Consider the following 25,230-nt stretch of genomic DNA (forward strand, 5'->3'; position numbering starts at 1 on the left):
CAGCCTCAAGTTTCAGGACAGGCTTCCTCACCCTTTAGCATCATCCTAGTGGTTTCCAGGTTACCCTGCTCTCTCAGCCCAGAAGAAATGCATGAAATTGCATACGCTGGAGGGAGCAATGCAGAACAAGCGGCTTGCTGTCTGCATGGCACGGCACAGCACAGCAAGCCAGCCGTGCAACAGCACTCAAGCCCAGCTGCAGAAACTCCTTGTAAGATCCAGATTCTGCCACTGCTGCTCCATGGGCAGCTCTAACCAGCATGCCGGTTGCAGAAAAGCAAGGTGCCATTAAACCATCGGTGCTGCAGTTTTCAAAGTGGAGATTTTTGCGTTTTTCTTTAAAATAGCAGTGAAATAGCCTAAGTAGGCTCTGACACTGAATGCCTCCTCCCAAACAACAAGTGACCAAGCCTCAGGTTTTAGTGGAGTTTTACACAAGAGAGGAAACTTCCAGTCAGTACTGGCAAGAGGGGTGATTCTGTTCCTCTTTTTTTTGTTTTTTAAACACTGTTTCTATACCTACAAGTCAGGGCTCTTGAGAAGTACATTTATTTTTTTTTGAGTAGCCTCCTTTGGCAGCTTAGAAAGAGCAGGTACAAATACTGCAGCTTAAAGCAATGTCATATATAAAGTAAAGAAAAAGGTGGCCTGCCTCCTCACGGTTTCTTGTCCTTGTTTTTCTTGAGGGATCCTCTTCTCTATTATTGTTCATATTTTGGTCAAAATCCTTCAGTTCCACTGATCCTGGAGGCACTTTCTGGTAGTTCAGACTTGCTTCTGGAATGTGCTGCACCAACTTGGAAATAATGAGTAATGAGTCATTAAAAATTAGTAGGGAAGGAGGCACGCAGGCACTCACTGCAGGTATTGCAGATTTTCAGGCAAGCCCCAGAGCAACACTGATTCATTTAAGTCTTGTTCAGACAGGTATGGGCTCCTAAGCAAATTACTAGACCCCAATCCTGCAAGTGTCTACCCACTGGAGTCATCCTACGAAGTTCAGTGGGGCTATTGCACTTTATAATTTTGACTCTTGAGCACGTAGTTGAAAAGTACATATTTGCCTTTTTTGAATTTAGCTAAAACTCAAAAAGGCCCTTTTTTCCCATACCTTATGTTTTAATATATCAATACAACATTAAAGCCACACTGAAATTAATCAGAAACCATTTAGTAACACATGGAAGAGATGAAAAAGCAATACAAAACCACTGATAATGCAAATAATTAACAGGAAGAAGAACAGAAAAGACAAGACAGCTACTCCTGTTTAGTTGACTGACAGACAAAAACTCTAAAAGAAGGGGAGGAAAATAAGTGACAAGACAGAGATACAAAAATAATGGGATGGAAAGTGCACCTGAGATGGATATGCCAGCCGAAAAGATCTACGAGCAATCTGTGTTAAAACAGAAACAAAGAGATCAATGCTACTGAATGACCGTGACAGCAAGTATCAAAGAGAACACATGGTTTGGGGTTATTTTGGGCTGACATTCCCAAAAGCGCATTCCTGAGGACCAGCACTCAATGCCCACCTCCCGCATGCACTGCAGCCCGTGGAGGTCCTGGTCACCAACCAGTTCCACAGAGGTGGTCTCGGGCAGCTCCCCAGTTACTTCGAAACAGACTGTGCTGAGTGAAATCCAGCAGCCCTCTGAGCACAGAGAATGGGCTAAACATACAGCCCAGGAGGCTCTTTGGCTGGCAAAGCACACAGCTCTTGCAAGAAAACCATGTGCCATCCAAGGTCCAGGCTCCCCACACTCTATGCAATAGCACTTGGATTATACACAGGCAGAAGGTATGAGATATTATGGTACAGGGGCACAACAGCCAAAATGTTTTAGCTAATATGCTTCTCTTTTTCAAGCATCCTTTCATGAAGTGCAGAAACAGTGTTAGGCTGCTTGCAGCGGTGAAACAATGTCAGAAGGGAACGAGATATTCCTACAGTCCAGCAGTTCTCAGCACAACCAGTTGAAAACACATTAAGGGTAGCCCCTGCTCCCCCATCACCAGGAGATTGTCATATATGACCTGGTCTGTTCTCATGCTTTCTGCTCTGTCACGCCCATAAGCATTTCCTCTCGTCATACCAACACTCATACCCAGTACGTTAAACAACAACTTAACAAACATAATTGGGCTTTTAAGTTTTTGCTATATCATTGTCAACTTTAAAAAAAGACCAACCGAAAGAATTTTGTGCAGGGCTAAAATTTGCAGAAGTGGCCAGTGATTTGGGATGACCCACTTGACTACACTTGCAGCAGCTGAGCCTTCAATTTGACTGCTCGGCTTTGCAGAAAGCTGGGTCCTGTAAAACACACACACCCAGAACCCATGGCATCCCACACAAACCATGGCTTTGGTAAACAGGAATCACAAAGGTTTCACCCTTGCTGGACCCTTTTTTTTGTTTGTTTGGGGATTTTTTGCTTAATTTGTAGCAGTACTCAGCTCAGTATCTCAGCTCAGCTCAGGAATCTAGGTTATTATATACTATACAGCCAAGAGCAACAAAACCAAACAAAAACACCCAAACACGCACTGGGGAACTGAAAACCTCCCTGGCAAAGATCCAAGCAAACACTGGACATGAAAGGATAGAACATGAAGAATAAAGTTTAAATCTAAGGCTCCACCTTAACTTTTAAGAAAACACTCATGATTTTAATCATTAACCAAGCTTCGTAATAAAAGTAATTTTAAAAGCAGCTCATTTGAGGCTGAGAAATGCTGTGCCACACACTGGTCTGAAGTAAAGCTTCTGGTATGACATTAAACCCTCAAAAGTGATTCCAGCATCAGCACTTATTTTTCCTGCATTTTTTCCCACTTTAGTAGAATAGGTATAAATATTTAGTAGCAGAAAACTCAAGAGCTAGCAGAATGGCGTACAACACTGCAAGAGCCAGAGCAGTATGAGAGTCACACACAGCAAACATTTCTTATTCACATATTTCCTTTTATCAGATATTTCAATACATTACTATTACAACTACAGTAGCTATTTCTCATTACTGTGTCCTTTCCTAGAATATTAATATCAAGTTTTTTAATAAACACTCACAAAATTCACAGTGTTTAGCATCACACACACTAATCTTCAGATATTTCCTAACAATTTCCCTGCATTAAGCAAAAATAATTATTTTAGCACAGATTCAGCAGCACCCAGACCGAGGGAAGCATGTCCACTGATTCTAGTCCAGTTCCAAAGACGTGATGTGTGTTTATTAAACCCACATCAGTTTATATTACTTCCATTCATAACATGACCCCCCCAAGATGCACATTCAGGATCCCAAGCTATTCAGGCTTCAGCTCTACATCTCAGCATCACAAATAGAAATTCCTGCTGATTTAACCTGTTCCTGGCTATCGCTAACGTAAAGGCACCTCCACTGATGCATACCGGCATTTTTAACTCAAATGGCCTCCCAGTCACTGATCCTGCTGAAATCACGGTGCTATCCAACCCTATTTGGAGTCAGTCTATTTAAAAGCCTTTATGGTGGTTTCAGCCACCACTGGCTGAACAAGCCACAGGTTATGGTTCTTGATCTGTCTTCACAGGCTGCCACCTGTGTTTACACCATTTACACCACCGTAAGATCTAAAAAAACTGCTCTACCAGGGGATACTGCTGGGAGTGTTACCTACGGCATGACACAGCCCTACACTGGCTCTCCGGACTATTGCGAGGGGGCTGACTGGCACGTCCCACACAGTGCACGGCAGCGCTGCAAAGCCACATCGCAGAGAAACCCTCAGTTTGCCTGGGTCTGAGCAATCGTGGCAAGACATTCAGCACCGCTACCATGAGCTTTGGACCCCATCGTTTTGCACAGAGTAAAAACACTTGTTTTGGAGGTATCCTTCCTCCTCTAGCAGCAGGGAACATCCCTCTGTGTATCCTGACTTAGCTGCACTGTTCAGTGACACTCGACAAAGAAGGAGATACCTTGCTTTTCTGGAAGGAAGCGGGTGCTGAGTGCTGGTCATTACCAACCAGAAGCAAACGTTTCATTTGCAAGTCAGAAGTAAGGTAGGTTTGTCACCTTAACTGCTCAAAAAGAATAATACAAAAGGCAGTTTTGGAGGTGTGGCACTTGCATGGAAAGAAAGCAATAAAACACTTTATCTCAGAGTCTGAAGTTATTGCGAAACATTTGTGCACTGCAGCTCCCAATGGCCCCAGGAAAAAAAACCCTCCCTGAGCAGGCTGCAGCTGAACTCAGCTTAATGCAAGCACAGCCACACTCGCCTGATTTTCTGGGTATCTGCCTAAACTTCTGCTTTGCACCCTCAGTGGAGACCACAACAGATTCACAGGGCCTCCAAGCACTCTCTTGACAGGGCAACTAGTTTGGTCCTCAGGTTTGAACAGGTCTGCAATTCTCAGAACAGTCAAAGACAACAGAGGGCCAAGGGGCCCAGCTGAACAGCAGATAAAGAGAGCTGTATATTTTTTTAAGCCCACGCTGGTGGTAGCCAGGAGGGAATTTGGATTTAACAGCAGCAAAGACAATTTTGCTTTAGCAGCTGGAGCCTCCTTGTGACCTTGCAGCCAAGTTTGAGCTGAGCTGAGTCCCTGCGCTGCAGCAGTGGTGAGCCAAATTAAGAAATCGCCGCTCTCCTCCCCACTCCAGTGCAGACAAACTGTGCTACACAGTTCAGGAGAAAGCCACAGCTTCACTGAAGAGCTGGAGGACAGCACTTCCCAAGCTAACTGCCCTCCTCCTTGCCCACCTCGCTGGCTGGGGAGCAGAGTCCTTGCCCTTGCCTATCAATACACAGATGGAGGGAAGGGATTCAAGAAACACCTGCACAGCGTTTCAAGGGCCCTGGCAGAGAGGACACATCAGAGGTACAAAATACACAGCTGGTACAGAGCATGCAGCTAGAGCACTCAGTCAGTGCCTTGTCTGAAACAAGAAGGGAGGCTCAGGCTCCCTGCTACGGCAGCACAGCAGGCCCACCCCATCCTGTTCCTCAGTTGCAAACTTCAGGGACCAAAGTCACACTAGAGACTGTAAGACCTTTAGGCAATAATATGAGGAATCTAACATTTTGACACCAGGGCCCTCCTGCTTCCTGGAGGCACAGTAAGGATGCCCCCAACAAAAGCCAAACCTGCCCAGATCCAATACAGCTCTTGACCCATGCAGCCCGCTCTCACCTCTTGCAAGGCTGGCTGTGGCACAGGGGAGGGCAAAATAAAGAGCACCCTAAAGAGACTGCAGTCAATCTTTCTGCTAGTGTTTTTTAGGGGGGCAGGGAGCGAGGGGTTTTTTTTAATGCTGCAGCAACTAGGAATGCTGCCCTGGTCTCCCACCGCAACCGTACCCTGCAAACTTGCTCGCATTCAGAGGCGGAGATTGCTGTCATTTGGGATCTTACCTCTTCTCTCGCTGATATGGTGGAAGCGGGAGTGTTGGGCACAGAGCTGAGGGAGGTGCTTGGTCCTGTCCCCGATGAACTCTGTGAGTCCCCATCCCCAGCAACATCGTGAATCTCTCGAGCAAGGATGGCCACATCCTTCACCAAGGTCTGGCTGAGTCTGAAGCACAGGGCATGCAGCAGAGCCATTAGGACACATGATACAACAAGCCTCATACTCATAAAATCCAAAAGGAGCAGCCACCAAAAGTTTGTATGAATTATAACCTCTGCAGAGGCTAGGGAAAGCAGGTTTTTTTGGGGGGTGCCTTGACAGGATGCTGAGGAATACTCTGGCTGCGTACAAGAGGAACAAAATAAACGCACTCCCCTCCTGAACCCAGCTTCAAAGGAGAGATTTGATAAAAAGCAAATTCTAGTGACTACACACTACCAGAAAGTATTGGAGACAATCCATAAAGAAGCATTATGTTATTGCTCCCCCATCCATCCACTCTACTTCCTTTTTTTTCTAATTTCACAGAACATGGCCACTTTTTCTTCTTGACACTTCTTTCTTTTCCCTTAAAAAACCCATACAAGGAACAGCTTTTTTCTTTATTACTTAAGTAATAAAATTTCAAACTCTCTTTCCTTCTCCTTTGTGGTTTATAGACTGTAAATCAAAGTACACATCCACATTCTCCAGAAGGGCTGAGGGATTACCAGGGTAAGCACGGCATACCTTAGAGGGATCTGGTTTTCAGAAACCAAATTTTGAAACTTCAAGCCCCTTGACAGGTATCCAGTTAACACTCAGCGATTGCTGCACTCTGCTCTACTTGCTCTAGATCTCAAAAACAGTTTCTAACTCTCTGGATTGTTGCTAGCAGAGCTTAAAAAAACCCCTTCAGTCCAAAAGTAGCTGTTGTGGTAATTTTAAAGAAAAGCTTCTGAGAGAAAAGAATAATCTTCCAGCTAGCTACCTTCACCTGAAAGAGACTTTCTTCTTTAATTTGAAAAATGAAGCAATGTAATAAAACTGTCAGCTCATCAAAACATTTCCTTGGAAAGAAAACGCATAATGGAACTAATAAAAAGCAGTTTGATCTGCCTGCCTAAGGTGCCCCCTATCCCTGCTGGTTTGGACGCACCCATTATGTGATTCACTTACTGTAAACAAGTAGCATTTTCCCTTTTAACTCTCTCTGGCTCCTCTAAGCCCTTCCCAGTTAATGTGGGAGCAGCAACGGAAATCAGAACTGCAATTACATTACGAAGCAGACTCTGTGACCGAGCCCTGCAACGTGCAGCGCCAGACAAGTCTGACGCAACCATTTATTTATAGCTGCTGCAACCCGAAGCGCTCTCCTGCGCTAGGAACCCTGCTAGGAGGGAAGACAGCATCTCCCACACGCACACTTTGTGCCACACAGGTAATGCGGGCTGGTTTGAAGGCTGACACACTTTCTAGCAGCCTGACAGCACTGTTCACACAAGAAAAGCCCTTTCGAGATCAGTGCAGCAAGTGATACGGGTGACATGGAAACGCTGACCAAAAGCAGACAGAAGACTGCTTCCTCAGTCGAAAGTATTTCAAGTATGGCCAGTACAAAGGAAGACCAGTATTTCTGGAAAGTTGGCATAACACAGCTGCATATTAGAGATGTCAAACCTCAAATGCCACTGTTTAAAAAAAGGAATCTATTTGCTTTACTGATGAGGTCCTCCAGGCAACCATCAGACCACCGGTATACAATAGCTCCCGTATCCAGGGACATCAAGCTAAGCAACAACTCACTTATACACAAGGCCTAGACAGATTTGGATTCAGTTGTGCCAAGCAAAGAAGTTTCTGCCCCGCAGAGACTGCTTACTGCTCCCTCACAGGCTTCAGGCAAAGCAGCTTCGACAGTTTACATATTCAGACTTTGCTAATCCATTTGACTTCCTCTGCAGAGAATTAGGACAGTTCACACCAACCACTCCATGCACACACAGTGACCTCCAGCGAAAGCAGAGATAAGCAGGTATAGACAGTTTAATCTTTTGACAGATTTCAAGCTACAAGAGAAGACACGTCCACAGCTTGAACAAGAAACAAGCCAAGATACAATGCCCTGCACCTTGGCATTTTCTAGAGAGAAGGTACAACCAGCAGATCCTAGCACAGGCTGTAAAGCTTCATGAAAGCCTTCCAAGTCTGAACAAATCGATGTTCAGATAGCAAGGAGGTGGGGGCCACACAAACAGGAGAGAGTGCCTCTCCTTCTACCGCCACACACGGGTTTGATTTGAACGCCAAGGAAAACTCAACCCATTTTCAACATGTGGGTCAATACATACAGCCCCACCTCACCTGGCTATTTCTGCTATCTCTGCTGTTTGCGCCATGAAGTTGTAGGGGTCAGGGTGGTCATCAAAATCTTCATCATCATCTGTTTCTCTGCCGTTGTGCTTCTGCTTGCTCAGCCCAGAGCCACGTACCCTCGGTGTTTGTGTGGCTGTTGAAGTATGGGAGCGTTTGTGTTTAGGGGAGCTGTGATTTGAGCCATATTCCTCCTCCGAAGTAGAAGTGTAATCTGAACCCTGTGGTCTCCGCCTTGATGCTTATAAAAAATGAATTGGTTTCAGACCAAGGAAAGTAGTAAAGAGTAACTACAAAAGGGCAAAAAGGTAACACAAAACTAGCCCAAGAGCACAAGGAAAGGAGAGTTTCTGTGCAGATTTTAAGTCAAACAGCACATTCTCAGAGCTTATTTGAAAGTTGAGCACTTCTATGGCTCCCATTCACTATACAAATTTGGAGTGGGAAATTCCAATGGAAAAGAAAAATGACTGTGTTAACAACTCCAATGTAGTAAATTATTACCACAGACTTGGCTTTCCATGCACAGAAGCTCTGTGTATAAGTAGCACACATTTCAGACTCCTCATAGCCCCACAGAAGTCCTTTTCTAAAAAGAGCCCAATTTTCAAGCCTGCAGACACCTTTCCAATCAGCTGCAAGTACAAGCAAAAGGAGGGTTTTTTGAGAGAAGAACAGACTATGGTGCTTGGTGTTATTTGCAAGAGTCCACACTCCCACATTCACCTCCTGCCTCGCAATTCACCATTAATGACACTCTACAAGAAAGAGTGTTCACACAGTCAGGACTGGCTACAACCCCTGGAGCCAAGTGGAAGCTGCCCACTTATCCCAACCGGTTCTGCAGATCTGTAGACACCCAGGTCCTCCTTGCATTGGAAGCATCAAGATGTCCTTATCTGAAAACTGGGCTCCTGGTGTTCGCTGCCTCACTACACTCTCTATGGACACCGCTTCATTCCCTTCCATCCTTCCCTGGAGAATGAAGACCCACCAAACACAGAACCAGCCGAGTTATTTAAAATTACAACACCTAAAAGCTTCACTGTGTTACCAAGATTAGCATAACACTGAAACACTGTGAGCAAATTAAGCCAGCATCATAGAACATACAAACAAAAGTAACAAGTTTAGCATGTAAGATACAGGTAGAAACTATAGATAATTACTGTATAGTGAAAAAAGTATTGCTAGACATTGCTATCTCAGCTATAGCTACATAAATGCCTTGGCTTAGGATTTTTTTATATATATATATATATACACACAGACACAGAGAAAAAAATAAATTTGCTCATATTCCATCAGTAGAGATATCTTTTTTTTTTTTTAAACACAGGTTTAGAATCAAGAGGTCACCCTGTCATTGAACAGCAATTTTAAAATGAAGAGCCTGACTTTCCATCCCTGTATGCCAAGGGAAATCAGAATCAAATCCCTCAGTACCATTCAAATTACACTGAGTTAACAAATCATGTACACAGAGGAGCAGGGGAGACAGGCCCTTAGCTTTCAGAATTCATAACTTGGATTATTCTGATGTTATCTGTGCATTTCACATGAAGTTACTTCAGATAGCCCAAAAAATCTACTGGCATTTCTTGTCTCATGGCCAGATAGTTCATTCTGTTCCTCTGTTAGTGAGATTAACTTTCTCCCACTGGGAGAGTTGGAAACTATTGTGGTTAGCCGAACGCTTTAAGAAGTCCTTGAATAAATCAGCTACATCTGCCTCCTTACTCCCAAGGCTTTCAAGGGTTATTGTATCATGCTAAAAAACGTCTTGATGGCACAGTGCAATAGTTCAGTTTATCGATGTTTCACTTTTGTTTCAGGAACGGGGTGCTAGGTGTTGATTCACTCTACGTATAATAGCATTAGTATAGGAACACGCATCACACACTTGGTATAGCACGACAAAGCACAAAATATACTAGTATGCTTAGAACTTGTGCCAGGTCCACAATCCTATCAAGGAATTAGGAGGTTAGTATTTTAAGAGCAACTAATTCAGAGAAAGGATTAGCATCATCTGCTGCAACTATGCACAAGGAAAGGTGTTAGCATGCTGCTACAGAGCTCTGGAAATCAAAAACCAATTCATTTAAACCAAGAACTGGCAAACACTTATCATTTTTATCCAAATGATTTGAAGTCTGTGGTCCAAAGGCAGAGGGAGTGCAAAGAGTGCCTCCTGTTCAGAAAACTCTGACCACGTTTTTTTGCTTTAAATTTGTTATTAACAAGAAGTCAGTAATAGCATCATCTCAAAAAAGGCAAGAGAAGAGAGTGTACATACTCTTTTAGCTTATTCACATTTGATTTACATGCATATACATATGTGTAGGAAAAAAATCATTAAAATAAAAGGGAAGCTGAATGCACTAAAACAATCCAAATCAAAACAAGCAGCAAATAACATTTTTAGCATGCAATAAAAATGAATACTGCAAGAAATATAATTATTTCAACTGTATGAAAATATACAAAAAGGACACATCCAGAACTCCAAGACCCCCTACAAGAAACACAGATCTGCTGAAAATAGCATCCCTCTCAACAGGCCTGAGAAACCCAGCCTAAGGGGTTCTTCCTGTCCCTTTGCCCCCCCATCATTCCTAAAAACCTAAGCAAACAGATCTGCTTTACCACATCCATGGTAGGTCAAGGACTATGGGCATAGACCAGGACTTAGACCAAAGGTGTTGGGGACAACCTCTAGATTTCTGATTACCAGTTACCATCTTAGTTATCATCTGCATTGTCCCCACCTCTTAATTAAAGGCTGATTTCAATATGACAAATGCTGATATTGCAAGGGTCTGTTGAGGGCACAGCTACAGGGCAAGACAGCCCCCAAACCTCCACCTTGTGGGAAACACAACTGGGCACCTGCCTTACCTATGGTAGAAGTGAATGAAAATACACATTAGTGGGAATCTCTTGGGGCAGTCAATGTGTAGTGTCCAGCTCCACATTTGCATTTACAGGAAGAACAAGGGAACAGCCTTCACAACTCAGGGATATTTATTTCTTGTTCTCCTGTTTCAGATACCTTCAAACCTGCCACCTTGGACATCAGCGGTCATCAACACCATTATAAGCTCTCTGGGAGCAAACTCTGAATCTTAGAAGTCAAAGAAAAACAGAACAGAATTCCTTGTAGCACTGGAAAGGCATCAAATTCTACCTTTTTAACACAAAAATGGCTAACCTGTTCCTGTTCAAAAAACAAAGTCGCTAAAAAAAAAAAAAAAGAAGAAAACCAGCTATTTGCAATATCCTCACAGACAACACCACAGTAATATCTCACTGGGTATGAGAGATGCTCTGCTGTCTCCAAACCCACAGGAAATCTCAGCCTCCATACCGCTCGTTAATGCAGACTTTTGTACTCACCAATGCAGCGCTCGTATTACCGAGACATCAATCCTTGGCAACCATGTGCAGCCTATAAATCAGAAAGAGGGTAACAGAGGAGAAACAAAGCACAAGCACTTACTGGATGAGGAGGAATACTTGACACTGCTTGAACGGGTCCTGCTGAAAGGCTGCTTCGCGGAGGCAGCGGCTGCCGTTTTCCTCGCCGCGGCTCTAACCTCTGAAACACCCGTCTTCCGATAGGACTCGACACTCCGGCCCGAAAACCCTGTCCTCGACTGCGCCGTCTCGGAGTCACTGGGCACCGTAAACGAACCTGCCCGTTTCCTCGGCATGGCGAGGATGTCCAGCCGGGAAAGCTTCTTCGTCTCTGTGGACTGCTTGGGGCTTGGAGTGGTGGCTTCAGTGTTGGAGGCTGTTTTCTCAGTATCAACGCATTCGTTGTCTGAAGCATCTCCCAGCCGGGCACGACGTAGCTTTGAGGCCCTTGTGGGCCGTGGGGTGGATAAACTGTTGGAGCGGGTGAGAACTTGCTGGATTTTCTGCACATTCGAGGTTGTTTTGCTGTGGTCCTCCTTGGTGGCCTGAGTAAAAGGTTTCCTTCTGGGAACTGGCCGGGTTACCGAGTGCTCGTGGTCAGACACAACTGCATCGGGGACGGGCAAGTAGGGCAAGCTCGAGCTTCTCTCGTCATCCGTGAAGTCAAGCGACCCTCGAGTCCCAGTGCTCCGCTTCATCTGGAAGCGTTTGGCGGCCTCCGCGCGGTTTGATGACTCTGGTGCTTGCGTTTTCCGCTTCTCTGTCAGCCTGTCCCGAGCGCTGGGCTGCCCACACTGGTCCTGGATGGACGGCGTGGAGGAAGATTTCTCTTTTTGCAAGCTCACGATCGCTTTGCGTTTCGGGGCGCTCGTCGGGACGTTTTTGCCACTCACCAAGCTGACTGTGCTGGCAGTGTCCACGTCTGAGTCCCCTGACAAGGAGTCCTCCAACTGACCAGCAGTTTCCGAGGGCTCCAGCTGTTGGCTTTGACCAAGTAATTTGGCTTCCAGTGCTGCCAAGGCAGTTTCAGTGTCCTTAAGGAGAAGATGAGTCTCCTGACCAAAGTCCATACGAGTTGACCGAACAGCCTCTAAATCTTTAAGCAGAGGGTGACTTGAAATATGCGGGAGTTTATTTTGAGGAACACCACTGCTTGATTTATCTTTGGTAAAACTTTCCTGTCTAACAAAAGATGATGTTTCCTTTCCTGCCATGTTTTCCTGATCTTGAGGAAGACTCTGATGAAGGGAAATAACCACTCTGCCAGCTGCATTTATGTAAGCACTAACATCTTTGACCGGTGGCTTTCCAGGAACTGGTGGGCCAACAGACTTGAAGGAAAACTCCTGATCCTTGCCATCTTTGTCTGCTCGAGCATGGGACACGCTTAAGGAGAGCTTGGAGGGAATCCCCACATCGTTGCTGTCATCACCAATGTAAAACGAAGTAGAAACTGGCTCACTTACAGCTCTCACGTTTGAAACCCGGGAGGCTCCTGGCTGTCGGCTCTCCGATCTTGTGTCTTCCCCCATCTGCTCTAGCATTTTATTGTTCTCTTTATATTTCTTGCCTTTTTCTGTGCTGAAGCCATCATCAGACCTACTGGCATCGCTGAGGCTATCTGGATCCAAGTCTTCTTGGATGAAGAGGCGGCTGCTGGGGTCACCATAGGCTTCCACACAGTGGTCCTTCACGATGGTTCTCTTGGTAACCTCAGAATAGGACTCCTGGCAAACCAGGACTGTGGGTGTAGGGCTGTCTGATTTATCACTTGGTGGGAGTTGGGGAAGAAGGCGCCTTGTTCTCAATGGCACAGCGTTTTCTGGTTCCCCAGGTTTTGGGACTACAGCACTTTCTGAAGAGAGTTAAGTGGACAAGAATCAACTGTTGTAGAACTGTACCACTTATTTATTAAGGAAGAGCTTGATCCTGCAAAGTGTGAGTCCACAAAAGCACTCACAAGACATGTGCTTAGAACTAAGCTTTTATGTAGTATGAACATGAATAGGGCCTGGCTGGTGCTCGCTCCCTCAGGTTTACCAGTACAGACACCACACTTAATTCCTTTGCTGGATCAGAGCGCTCAACACCTTCCCTCTCTCAAGGTAGGGTTTCAGATTCATTCTCCCATAATATACCTCTCAGTACAAGCACATACTTTAGAGACTAACGGCATTGCTGGCATCTGTCTACCATAAATGAGGCCACAGGAATGAGATGAAAAGCCATCAGACAAACCGCTGCAGTGATGCAGTGGCTTAAGTGCCATTCTACACAACGTAGCCCATTTGACTAAATAGATGGTGTTTTTCACAGTACAAGTTCTCATACAATCCTATCCCACAGCAAAGTCTCAGGAGAAAGACCCTGTAACAGTTAAGAGGCTCTGAATTAGAGCTCGCCGCCCCAGCATGGGTGGGCTTATCAGTATGGACACACTTCATAGAAAGAGCACTCTTATTTCTCCCATGCCGCTGGCCAGGACTTCATATCTGATACTGCCTTTAAATACCAGGATAACTGGTTATTTGACTATGGTAATACTTCAAATGCTCCAGGAGTCAGGTTCTCACACAGTGTGAAAACAGTGGCAATGACCTGTGAAACAAAGGTTTCTTCTCATCTTTACTGAATCTATCTATAGCTGTTGATGTCAAGAAGGTAGTGACAAATATTTCCAACCAAAAAAGTTAAAAAAGTTTACAAAAGCCAAAGCAGCACACTTCTCCATTTCTCACCTACTAACAGGACCACAGGGTCTGTAAGCTGTCTTCCCAGTTACAATGGGAGTCTGATCTTCACCCGCTCCCCTCCATACCCAGTTTTCTACACTGATCTCCACGCTTCAAACCTGCCACCCAACAGCAAACTCTAGAACAGCCTAAAATGCTCAGCACAGCCAGACACAGGAGAAGCACACCAAAAAAAGCACAAGTCAGCAATTCAGTCCAAGGCAACTTGCAAAGGGCTTTCATCTGGCATCATAAGGCAGTCTAAAGAATCACTTCTCAGGGCTAGTTAACACCCAAGGCCCTTTCTTCTTCCCAGGTGTCCTTTAGTCATGTCATACGTAATATTTAAGAATTTCTTGGATGACTCTGAAATGCAAACCAGAGGCTCTCTCCATCTTTAGTCCATTGGGAACAATTCACTCTGTCCTTCCCATCCCCAAATACATTAGCTAAAAAAGAAAATAAGCCACAGCCAGATGCACAGAAGCCCTTAATTTCTACTTTTCATATCATTCTGGCTTAGATTCAGCCACCTTTAAACAGTAATGTCAGGATGAGACTTACCTGTACCTCCATCACCCTGCCCAGAGACAGATGCAGAGTCAGAGTAACTGTCCGCAAGGCTCGCCCACCTAGACACCCACTTCTGATTCCCCTGAGATGCTGCAGACATCTACAAGGTGGGGAAGATGGTGTCAGAAAGATGGTTTGTAAACCAAATCCTAGCCACAAAAATCTCTCCTCTCATACACGCATCACTCAGTCTCCTCAAAATGGAAATCAATCTACGCATCACATTTCCATTCAGACAGAAAACCCATCTAACACATCCACCATCCCAGCAAATCCACCTGGACTGCCCATACCTGTGCATCAGCCTGAGACCCACTCACAGCTTTTGAGGCAAATGCCTGGAGCAAGGGTGACTTCTGACTAGTGCCATTTTCACTGATTAGATGCTGATGAGAACCGGAGTCATCTTTTTCACCTTTAATTATTGGTCTAAAGGCTGAAGAGATTCTGGAAAATTCGGGCGACTCAAGAACACCAAAAACCTGAAAAGGTATTTGCATGGGAAAGATTAAAAACCCAGAAAATAGAAAAGTATTAGCCCAAAATCCAAATCCACAAAGCATTAGTCACACACAAACTATGATCCCAAAGGCCCAGAAACACTTGCCAACGCTTCCATACAAACTATGTAAATCATTTTCTTCTGTACTCCACAGTAGCAGCTTTAAATACACTTATTCATAGAATCCCACTCACACCCACCTTTCCTCTCTACCTCATTATTTCAGTGTGTTGCCTTTAACAGTAGTAACTTGCACTGAAAAGGAGTCCCTTTTCAGCCCTGAGAAATTTAGGATGAGTGTCAGGAAAGCTATTTACCAGCTCATTCGTGGAGAATTAGAAAAAAAAAATGGGGAAGCTCCATCTCCAGGGTCTTTCATAGACTGTAGCACAGAGTGGGCTCAGCAAAGCAGCCTTGCACTGGCATGCAAGGCCCTGGGAAAGGATGCACCTCTGAGATGGGTGAGTGTTTGAGCTAGCTGGCCAGATTCCCTCTGGAGATAAACAGGCCTTCCTCAGGAGGCGACCAAGTCCCATGCCTCGGAAGTGCTTGTTTCTCTTCCCTGACTACAAGTAGTTCAGAGGAAGATGCCACCATGAAGGTGCCTAGGCTAGGCAGAGATAGCCATAAAGTTCTCCACTCTCACTTCTATTTAAAAAAGTGTGTGTGCAACGGCGGGGGAATAAAAAGCAGAGTCACTTCAAAACCTCAGCAAGTCCAGAATTCATATAATCTTTCTTCCTGGACAGAAACACTGAGGTCCAGTTATTAGTTGTTTCCCAAGTGGCAGGTCTGCACTGCACCAAGTCCATGGCAGAGTCAGGAGCAGAACTTGGCCAGCTTGCCTGCCCGAGTCACACGGCTGCCAAGACTACTCCCCAGAAATAATTGTATCTTTATGGCATTTTTCCTCATATTTACCCACCAGAACAATTAACCATCTAATGTCAGGACAAGAGCCTTGCTGTGGCTTAAACACCCTGCCCTGAAAGCTTCCGATCACATTTCAAACAAGATGTAAGGAACAAATGTAATAAATAAACAAAAGAGGGAAGTTAGATCCAGGCTCACAGTACACCGTATACAAAGCTCTAAAGCCAGGTTCAATTAAGGCTTCCTTTAAACCTCATCATCCTCCTGCCTACACTTCACTAAATCTTCATAGCAACTTGTCGGTTTTGTTTTCATAACAGACCGCAGATGAAAGCTAAACCTGAAAATCAGCCAAACTTTGGTTTGCCCTGGGGTTGCTTAGTTGGGTGGGTTTTTTTAAGCCTCTCCCTCATCTCTGAAGTTTTGTTTTTAGGCTATCATTCACTTTGCAAAATCCAAGCAAGTATAGATCCAGCTAGGATTGCCTCTGCCCTAGACCACACCCTTTGCTATCTCAACTAGCTGCCACTTGCCCTGCCAGCAAGCACTCCCTTTCTAACCAGGCACAGTCAAATACAGAACCACCTACCACTAAGGCTTGTGAAGGATCAAGAGCACCAGCCCTTGGCCTGCATTTCCTTTGGCCTACCACAGGATGCTGCATCAGTGATGGACTGCGGCTCCCATCTTCGTAACAGCGGGCAAGAGGTGATGCAATGCCAAGGTAGAGGCTTGGGAGCAGTCCTAGAGAGCAGAGCTGCTCCCAGCCACAGCTCTTGTCAGGATCAGCCTGATCTTTATTCTGTTGTTGCCTTTCCCCTAAACAGATGGCAAGCCCATTCTTGCACTTTTGCATCCAAATCCCATTTTGGAAGCAAGGCAGCTATTCCCTGTGGGCTTACCTTGCCTCCTTGTACTCTGTGGCTTTTTTGTTTGTTTGTAAGTTTGGTTTTTGTTAGGGTTTTTTAAAGACCAGTCTCTCAGTTTATTGGGGCCTATCCTTAACACAGGTGTCCCAGGATGACTTCCCACCCCTCACCATAAACCCCCACTGCACCCAATTCAAAAGGGAGCAGTCCTTCACAGCAGCAGCTAATGAAGTTAGGCCATCCAGCACATGGTGCAGAAGCCCAAGCCTTCAGCCCTTAGCTCACTGACCAAGCACAGAAAAGCAGCATTTACCTGATCTATCATTTTTCGCGCTTCCTCCACCTCTTTATCCTGTGACTCTGTCTCGATGGTGTATGTGCCCGTCTCACTCACACTGTCTTCCTCATCATTCCTCCTGCCCTGGGCTGACTTTATCTCCGGAGGTGGAGCAGAGGCAGGCTCTGGTTCTGACGATATAACCACGCGTGGAGCTACCGGCACAGGCAGAGGTGCCGGTTTCTCAGCGCTCGGCTTCCCAGACTGAGCAGTCTCCCGCAAGTACTCAGCCATAAAATCCTGCGCCATTTTAGACTTCCTCCCAACGCTCCCATAAGTTTTGGCTGACGCTCTGGAAGCAGAGGAGGACGAAGAGCTGATCCGATCCTCTGTCTTCTCCCTCTTGAAGGAGCTACTTCTTTGGGTCCCGGAGGAGCTGTTATTGGGTTTGCCTGCCTGGGCTCCAAGGTGGGACGGTGGTACTGCATTTCCCAGCTTCTCTGCCGGCAACGCACTCTTGCGCTTTTCAACCTTGGTCTTCAGCCCCGGATCGGTGTCGCTCTGGGACGAGTGAGCGCTGTGTGTGAAAGACTGTGACCGCTTCTTCCGTGGTGTGTCCTCGAAGAACTCGATGACAAAGGCCTGCTTGTTGTGCAGCATCTCGTGGGGATCACGCCTCATCTGGCGCTGCAGCCTGGTTTGCTCCGTCGCACGTTCGCTGCCCGTCGTTGTCTCCTTCTCTGCCTTGGGCGCCACGGGGTCTTCGGAGTCACTCTGCGTCCCGTCCTCGTGCCTATTGCCTGGAAACAAGGTATGTAGATTTGACTTTCATATTCTCAGTTGCTGTGGCCCTGTCATTACCTCCCAGTCGAAATTTATCATTTCAGTTAAAAGAAAAAAATCCTATAGGATTAAACAACTCCAAAGACATCTCCTGTGGTACAGGGATTGCATGCCATCAGAGGAAATAAAAGAGGAGGCAGCTGTCTCCTGACCCCACTTTTTACAACTGGTTAGCTATCAAGTTATTAAAAAACAATTCAAGAAAACATTTCAACCCCAAGGGTTCCTGCTTTTGTAACACTGATTGTTTTAGATACCTAATGTTTTGTTTCTTTGTTTTTTCCATTTAAATAAAAATGATGACATTATTTTGCTGTTCTGCCCAATTACTGTAGTCCAAGATCACTTCATTAGGGTTCTCTCTGTTACAAAGCAGAAATCTCTCTGCAGGATCAGTAAATAAACTACACACACTGTATCCCATGAAACCAAATCCTCACGATGAAAGACCAGATCAGTGTGTTACGAGCATATGCACCTCTGAGCACCCACATTATCCCGCTCTAGAAGGGGGAAATAAACCAGAGGCTAACAGAAAAGTGAATTTGCAGGATTCTTTACTGTCCCTGAAGATGTAAGAATCACACCATGACACCCCCATGAGTTACACCATCCTATCACCAGCCAAGCAAAGGTTAAATCCTTACTTTGAGTTCACTAAGCTTAAAGTAAGTTTATAATTATTTTCACTTACGTTGGCAACAACCATCTTTACAACCTTCTCTATGTATAAGTGATGTCTGCCCCTCAGCATCTCAGTTCAGGACTCTCAGAAAGTAAGTTAGAAGTAAAACAAAAAAACAAACCTTTTTTTGGAGAAGGAAACGGGTGTGAAGGCACACAACACGATTCAGTCAACGACCAGGAACCTGTCATCGGGAGAAGGGGGAAAGAGGTCTCTGCGCTCTAGACTGTAATATGCAGCAAGATATACTGGCTAAAATACCACGTGTTTGAAAGGAAAACTGCTCAAACCTACTTTGCAAGTTCTCCAGACACATGGGTGAAGACCATTTATTACCTCAAGTTAGCTGTGAAAGATTAGAATTTAATACAAGGTCCATTCAACCCAGGAGTCAGTCCTCTGAAGAATTTCCTAACACCCTCATGAAGGAAGCCAGTAAACTTTGCATTGTGCCCTGAGGGCTGATAAGCTTCATCCTTGGAAGGGAAAGTTCTTAAATTAAAGGGTCTTGGCTAAGAACTCTGCTGAATGCAAAATAGTGAGGACACAAGGAAAAACACCCACCATGCCCATGGATGCCTCAGCAGAACACCATGCCATCCCCTCAAGCTTCTAAGACCTGAACTCTCTAGTCTTGATACCAGGCTTTACATTCACCACATTGTTCCTGAAAGTGAACAAATGTTACTAATGAACCCTGATGGTGGGCATCTCTGATCCTGAAGACCCAAACCTGGTAGGCAGCCAGCAGTAGCCTCCAAGACATCTTCAAAATTAGCCCTGCCAGAAGAACACGTTACACAGCTATCGCAGATAAATGACACCCTGTCCTCTGCCAAAGCAGAGGTGGATAAACTCCTCAGGCCACCAACACTGTATGTTTTAATCAAACGTCCAAAGAGTTGATTTCTTGATATGCAAATTATGCATTAAATTACCTCAGCTTCTTTCCATGCCTTATGGACTGTAAAGAGGCAAGTGCAGTCAGTCTAGTATTCCTGTGCATCGCTCAAGGAAAATCCTAGGATGAGCAGCAGCTGCCTAACTCTCCAGCCTTCTCCAAGAGGAAAGAGCAAAACTACTGAAGCACATTTTTATCTCTGACAATGTTCTCCAGCAAGTCAACAAAATCCAGTATCACAACAACAACAAAAAAACCCAACCCAAACCCCAAAATCCTCTATCACATAGTCACAGGAGATTGAAAATAAGACCCTAAATAATCAGTCAAGGCACCTCAACACTGTCCCTTATTGGGAAGAACCAGAAAAAAATAATGACAACAAAACGGTTCAATTTCCATGCCATGCCAAACCCCAGGGCTGGATATGTGAGACCTTTTTGGCCATAAGGGGTTCTCAAAAAACTGTACACAAAACAGCAAGTTGGAGATGTAATAGGTAAAACTTGTCATATTACAAGGAGGTTTTTTCCAACAAGGACCAAGCAAATACTCCTTTAAGGGAAAACAAGGTATTGCTCTCATTTAAGAACGACCTCAAGCACTTTAGGTCTGGTAACCTTCAATATGACTTCATCAGTTAAAAGTTGCGGTTCAAAACAATAGCCTTTCCAGAGGCCTGCAAGTCAGTGAGAATGCAGGAATCAGTGGTCTCCTCCCAGCTGTTCAGTGCATGGCCCAAGAGAGACCTCCAAGCAAGCCCAAACCTTGCAAAATATATTCAAAGTTGCATGAGAATCATGTGAGTCAGTCCCACCAGCTGCACTAAGAACTGGGCTCCAAACTACACTTCAAACCTTTGAAAATCCCCAGAGAATTCATCACAGTGACACACTTAACAGGACACAGGTCCACAAAACTTGAAGTTTTTGAACAAAGCAGTATTTCAGAGAAGCTTTAGTTTAAGAGAAGAAACCTTCTTCTCCATTGGTGATCACGTATATCTCAACTCTATCACCAGTGTCCACGTCAGGACCTTTGGTCATCCGACCAAGTGGCTCTGGTCATTACAGCCATCAGGATGATCACACTTAGCCTCTTCTGGACTACAGCTAAAAAGAAAAGTCTCATTCCTTCAGCTAGGAGAAGCCAAGAGAAGAAAATCCACTGAAATACCTGTGTTTACCAACCTGCCTGCCTGACCACATGGAAATTATTTTAGACGTTTAAAAATCAAAATCCTTTTTTCAATCACTGTTACTGCTGAGCTGGCATTATAGATGTAGAGGAACCAGATTAGAGTGTCCCCAGGCCAGCACCACACATGACTTCAGGGCCAGGTGAACAGCCTGCTAGCTGGATTCAAAACCATTAACAGTCATTAAAGAAATATTCTTCATCTTGCAAATTTGGAGCAGAGATAAGTAAGTCCAGTTCTCCTTGACAGGAGAAGGGTTTTCCCCCTTTATTATGCTGTGCAATAGCAATGGCATGGCCAACAGAGAACTATGTCCACATGACAATAAATTCACTCACCTTTAAGTGTCCTCACATGAACCGGCAGGTCACTCTTTGTACTGTACACATCATCCCCTGGAGACTGCCGTCTCATCAAGCTTGGGTCATTCTGGACAAGCCAGTCAGCCACTTTGCTCTCCGCTGACATCACTTCCGTATGAGCTGGTTCCTTACTATATGGTCTTCTCTGTCTGAGCGAAAATTTAGTTACGTGGTCTTTTATCTTTATTTTACCGGGGGTACCATCATCAAATTCAATGGTGAAAGAGGCATGACTCTGTACAACAGGGGCTACTACAGCATCAACATCCTTTGTTGGTATCTCATGGACCTGTGTTTCTGGAGATTTTGATGGCTGCTGAAATTCTTTAGTTGGAATCTCAAAGTAACTTGGCTCTCTCCGGAAGGCAAACACAGACTGTTCTTGGGCATCTCTATAAGCAGAAATATTACCATTCAGCTCCTCTTCATGTTGGGTTATCTCTTTTGATCTTTCTACAAAAGAGGAAAAAAAAAAAAGGCAAGAAAACCTTAAATTCACAAACATTAGCTGAAATGGATTCAAGGAAAAAATACAAGTTCTGTTTTAGATAGCTTTGTACTCTGGCCTCATCACTGAAATTGGTGCTTATTGCACTGCTGCTGTCTGACCAACATTTGTTATATTCACTTTGTCCTTTCTTCCATTGCTCCCTAAAGAGAGAGCTGAACGAACACACACACATGCGCTGTTGTTTGTTTTGACAAAACTTATGTGGTTGGTGGCATTTTAAGGTTTCTGTATGCCTGGGCTGATGTGGAAGGAAGATCCTGGTTTACTTTGCTGAATTCACTTATGTGCACACCTACTCAACTTTCCACAGTTCAAAGGAAAAAAAAACACCTATTCACAGGCTTGTCAATGAACAGAGGCACCCAAGTGTAGGGTTTGGTCTCTGCTAGGGTGACACCTTCTGTCACACAGCCTAGCAGAAACCTACCACTCTCTCTTCATGCCATGACTTGCCCACTAGACTCCCACCCCAACCACGCAGGATCTGCTCTACCAACATCAGGCACTTCTTTTGCACACACACTGCAATGGATTATCACCCTCTGAATTGCAGTACTGATCTTAGGGTTGATGGCCAAGAGGCAGTCAGGGCCGAGAGAAGGAGAACAACTCTTCAGAGTGATGGACAAATCCATTAACAACAGCCAGCTATGTCTGGGGTAACTCATGCCTAACGGTCAATGGGACACAGTGAGGGGCTCAACCCTGAAGAAACACATGAGATTTTGGATACTTGTCTCAGATTAATACGGTCAATTATGAAAGCTTGAGTGTGCAACGCTAATCACAGACATGATTTTGCTGGATCAACACCTAATTCTGTAACATCACCAAGGACAAAACAGCGTTTTCTCAGTAGTACCCAAACTTCTTGGCTAGAGGGTCACTTACTTATTTCAACCTCTTGGGAGGGCTGCTAATGACAACCCATCTCTGCTAGAGAACAGATACACTGTACATGCATCAAAATAAAATACTTCTTTGTGCAGTAAAGCATCTGCTTGATAGAAACATCAGGTTTACTGCACAAACAAAAAAAGATGCATCTTCTATGCATACAGATTCACAGCAACAGGAGTGGTAAGACTAAAATGCTTCCAAGGACGATGAGGTGAGAAACAGATTGCTTCCACATTAATCAAATCCAGTCAATGCATCAGCTCTTAAAGTGCCTCTTCAATAGGAAACTCCTGGAGACACAGTAGATGGTTTATTCAGGTGGGCTGCATACAATCACAGTTATAGCACTCCTGTTTAACTAAGTCTCAAACAAGCTTAGCGAGGTCTTTCTCATCCATACTGAATTACTCCACAACTGCTGTTTCTAACATTCAAGTATTTTAGGGGAAACATTTTCATTTTCCCTTTTTACGGTTTCATCAGCAGCAATCTACACATAGGAATGTGCAAATACGAGCACAAAAGAAGTGGTAATTAAAGCCTTGAAGCAGGATGGCTTCACACAGTAAAGATCAAAAGCACGCAGAAATTTTGTCCCCCCAATCTTTTCCCACCCTAAATCACCTCCATTACCTGAGTAATGTTCCTCTTGCCTTCTGTCCTCCTTGTTATTTGCATCATCTTCCCCCCACCAGGAGGGCTGCCCATAAAGAGGGGTGCGGTAAGTATTGGTTTCTAGGAAGAGGAGAAGCAAATACTTTGACACAGAAAATATCAGTTTACCAGGTTCACAGAAGTCAACAACATGCCAAAAAGATAAAACAGCAGGGTCAGATGAGATCATGTACCTGTTGCATTGCAGTTATAACAACAGCAAATTATACATAATAACGAGTATGTTCAGGCTTTTCTTTTTTCCCCCCCCTTTTTTCTTTTTTACATTCTGCTGCAAGATGCTGACTCCACCTCCTTTCACCACCTTTCATAGCTGTGTTTCCCAAATACTGGTTTTTCTCCCTTTCTAGTCTCCTTATTCACAGGAAGTGGAAGATTTTTAGCAGGACAGACTACAAAACACTAACCACAAAATTGCCTGCAACTGACCTGCAATTCAGGTGAAAATCAGACTTTTTTCCTGATTTTAATTGGGAAGACTGTAGCTCTGCCCTTTCTTGCCCCACCATGCCCTTGGATGTTCTGAGGTCAGGGATTTTTTCCAACTATTCACCACTCCCACTCTCAGTGACACACATCCTACAACAGGAAATTCTTGAAGCGTTACAAATTTAGGGAAAATGGTAAAACCATCTCCTTACATAAAGAAGTAAACTCTTACTCTCTAAAGCTTAAAGTAAACCAAGTGGATTCCAGAGTCGTTGCAGGACAGGGCTTTTTCTCATGAAGAAGCTTCCCCTAGAATAGCCAGGCTCCTATCATTTTCTCTGCTCAGTGAGCACTCACTGGAAGATCAGGGCTTTGCTGCAACAACTGGTACCCAAAGGAGCTGATCCACTGCTGCTCGTTTTGTCTCCCACAAAGATTGTGTTTTGGCAGTGCCTTGAACTGCTGCTGTTTATGCAACACGTAAAAAGAATACACCTCAATTTACCTGTGGTATAGTTATTATTATTATGTTTTTGTAATAGTTTAAGAGAAGCAAATAAAGTAGTTTTCGTTCTTTCATCTGGAGGTGACAGAAACACAAGGATAGGTCAGGGGCTGAGGTTAAGCTCCAGCTTTGTTAGCTGCTTCTGCCTCTACCCATAACAGCCATCAGCAGCCGCTTTACTGGCCACGTCTTAAACCCTGGCTCCAGCTACTGAGCCATAGCCTGGCTTCTACTGCCAGCTGCTGCTCGGCTTGTGGTTTTAAAACCACACACTGCTCTGTGCAAAGCAGCCCTTAAACAGCTCTGCAATTTTGCATTCCTTACTTTAATAGGGACATGACAGAAAGTAGTCATTAGCATAAGGGAAGTCAGGAGAGGAAGGAGAATTAAGTAAGTCAAAGAAAAAAAGAAGCTTGATTTTATGCTGCTGGTTCTAAAGCTACACAGACCCAGTGGCCAATAATTCAGTTGTTTTTCTTCTAGAATAGTTCCAGAGATATATAAGTTCATACATTGACAGTCCACAGGCGAAAATTCTGCTTTATAGATGCAGCCTACAGGCCCTTTTCAAGAGATCTTCTTCGTGTTTCAAAATTAACCACGCTGCCTCCCTTCACACTGAGGATCAAAAGAGGCTGAAAGTATTACTCTTTCTGCCTAGAGTGCGTGGAAGATAAACTGTGTTCCCATTATGTAGGCAGCCTTTGAAAGTTCAAAGGAGGAAGCATTTCTCACCATGAATAAATTGGAATTGCCAAGCAATATGTTTCATAACTGAGGATGGGTAAACCACTCAAGGGAGAGGGGAATTAAAAAAAAAAAAGAAAAAAACCCCACCTATTCACAGGCTTGTCAATGAACAGAGGCACCCAAGTGTAGGGTTTGGTCTCTGCTAGGGTGACACCTTCTGTCACACAGCCTAGCAGAAACCTACCACTCTCTCTTCATGCCATGACTTGCCCACTAGACTCCCACCCCAACCACGCAGGATCTGCTCTACCAACATCAGGCACTTCTTTTGCACACACACTGCAATGGATTATCACCCTCTGAATTGCAGTACTGATCTTAGGGTTGATGGCCAAGAGGCAGTCAGGGCCGAGAGAAGGAGAACAACTCTTCAGAGTGATGGACAAATCCATTAACAACAGCCAGCTATGTCTGGGGTAACTCATGCCTAACGGTCAATGGGACACAGTGAGGGGCTCAACCCTGAAGA

General features: G+C 44.7%; 1 protein-coding gene across 10 annotated transcripts in view; it reads right to left on the bottom strand.

Moving 5' to 3' along the window:
- Nucleotides 1–25,230, bottom strand: part of CEP170B (centrosomal protein 170B) — a 60,971-nt gene that overhangs the window by 8,653 nt on the left and 27,088 nt on the right. For 2 of the 10 annotated variants that reach the window (XM_069783293.1, XM_069783294.1), the window contains exons 7-17: nt 23,036–23,137; nt 20,968–21,444; nt 18,652–18,714; nt 17,039–17,802; nt 14,775–14,963; nt 14,473–14,581; nt 11,259–13,031; nt 7,748–7,997; nt 5,410–5,569; nt 1,361–1,399; nt 653–796 (exon numbers count right to left, since the gene is read on the bottom strand). In XM_069783293.1, coding sequence (XP_069639394.1) covers nt 653–796; nt 1,361–1,399; nt 5,410–5,569; nt 7,748–7,997; nt 11,259–13,031; nt 14,473–14,581; nt 14,775–14,963; nt 17,039–17,802; nt 18,652–18,714; nt 20,968–21,444; nt 23,036–23,137 — 4,070 coding nt within the window. The remainder of the gene's footprint in view (nt 1–652; nt 797–1,360; nt 1,400–5,409; nt 5,570–7,747; nt 7,998–11,258; nt 13,032–14,472; nt 14,582–14,774; nt 14,964–17,038; nt 17,803–18,651; nt 18,715–20,967; nt 21,445–23,035; nt 23,138–25,230) is intronic. The other 8 variants (XM_069783297.1, XM_069783302.1, XM_069783296.1 and 5 more) reach the window with 8 other exon arrangements.

The sequence above is a fragment of the Haliaeetus albicilla genome, chromosome 5 (genome assembly GCF_947461875.1).
Source record: "Haliaeetus albicilla chromosome 5, bHalAlb1.1, whole genome shotgun sequence".
NCBI classification, from domain to species: Eukaryota; Metazoa; Chordata; class Aves; order Accipitriformes; family Accipitridae; genus Haliaeetus; species Haliaeetus albicilla.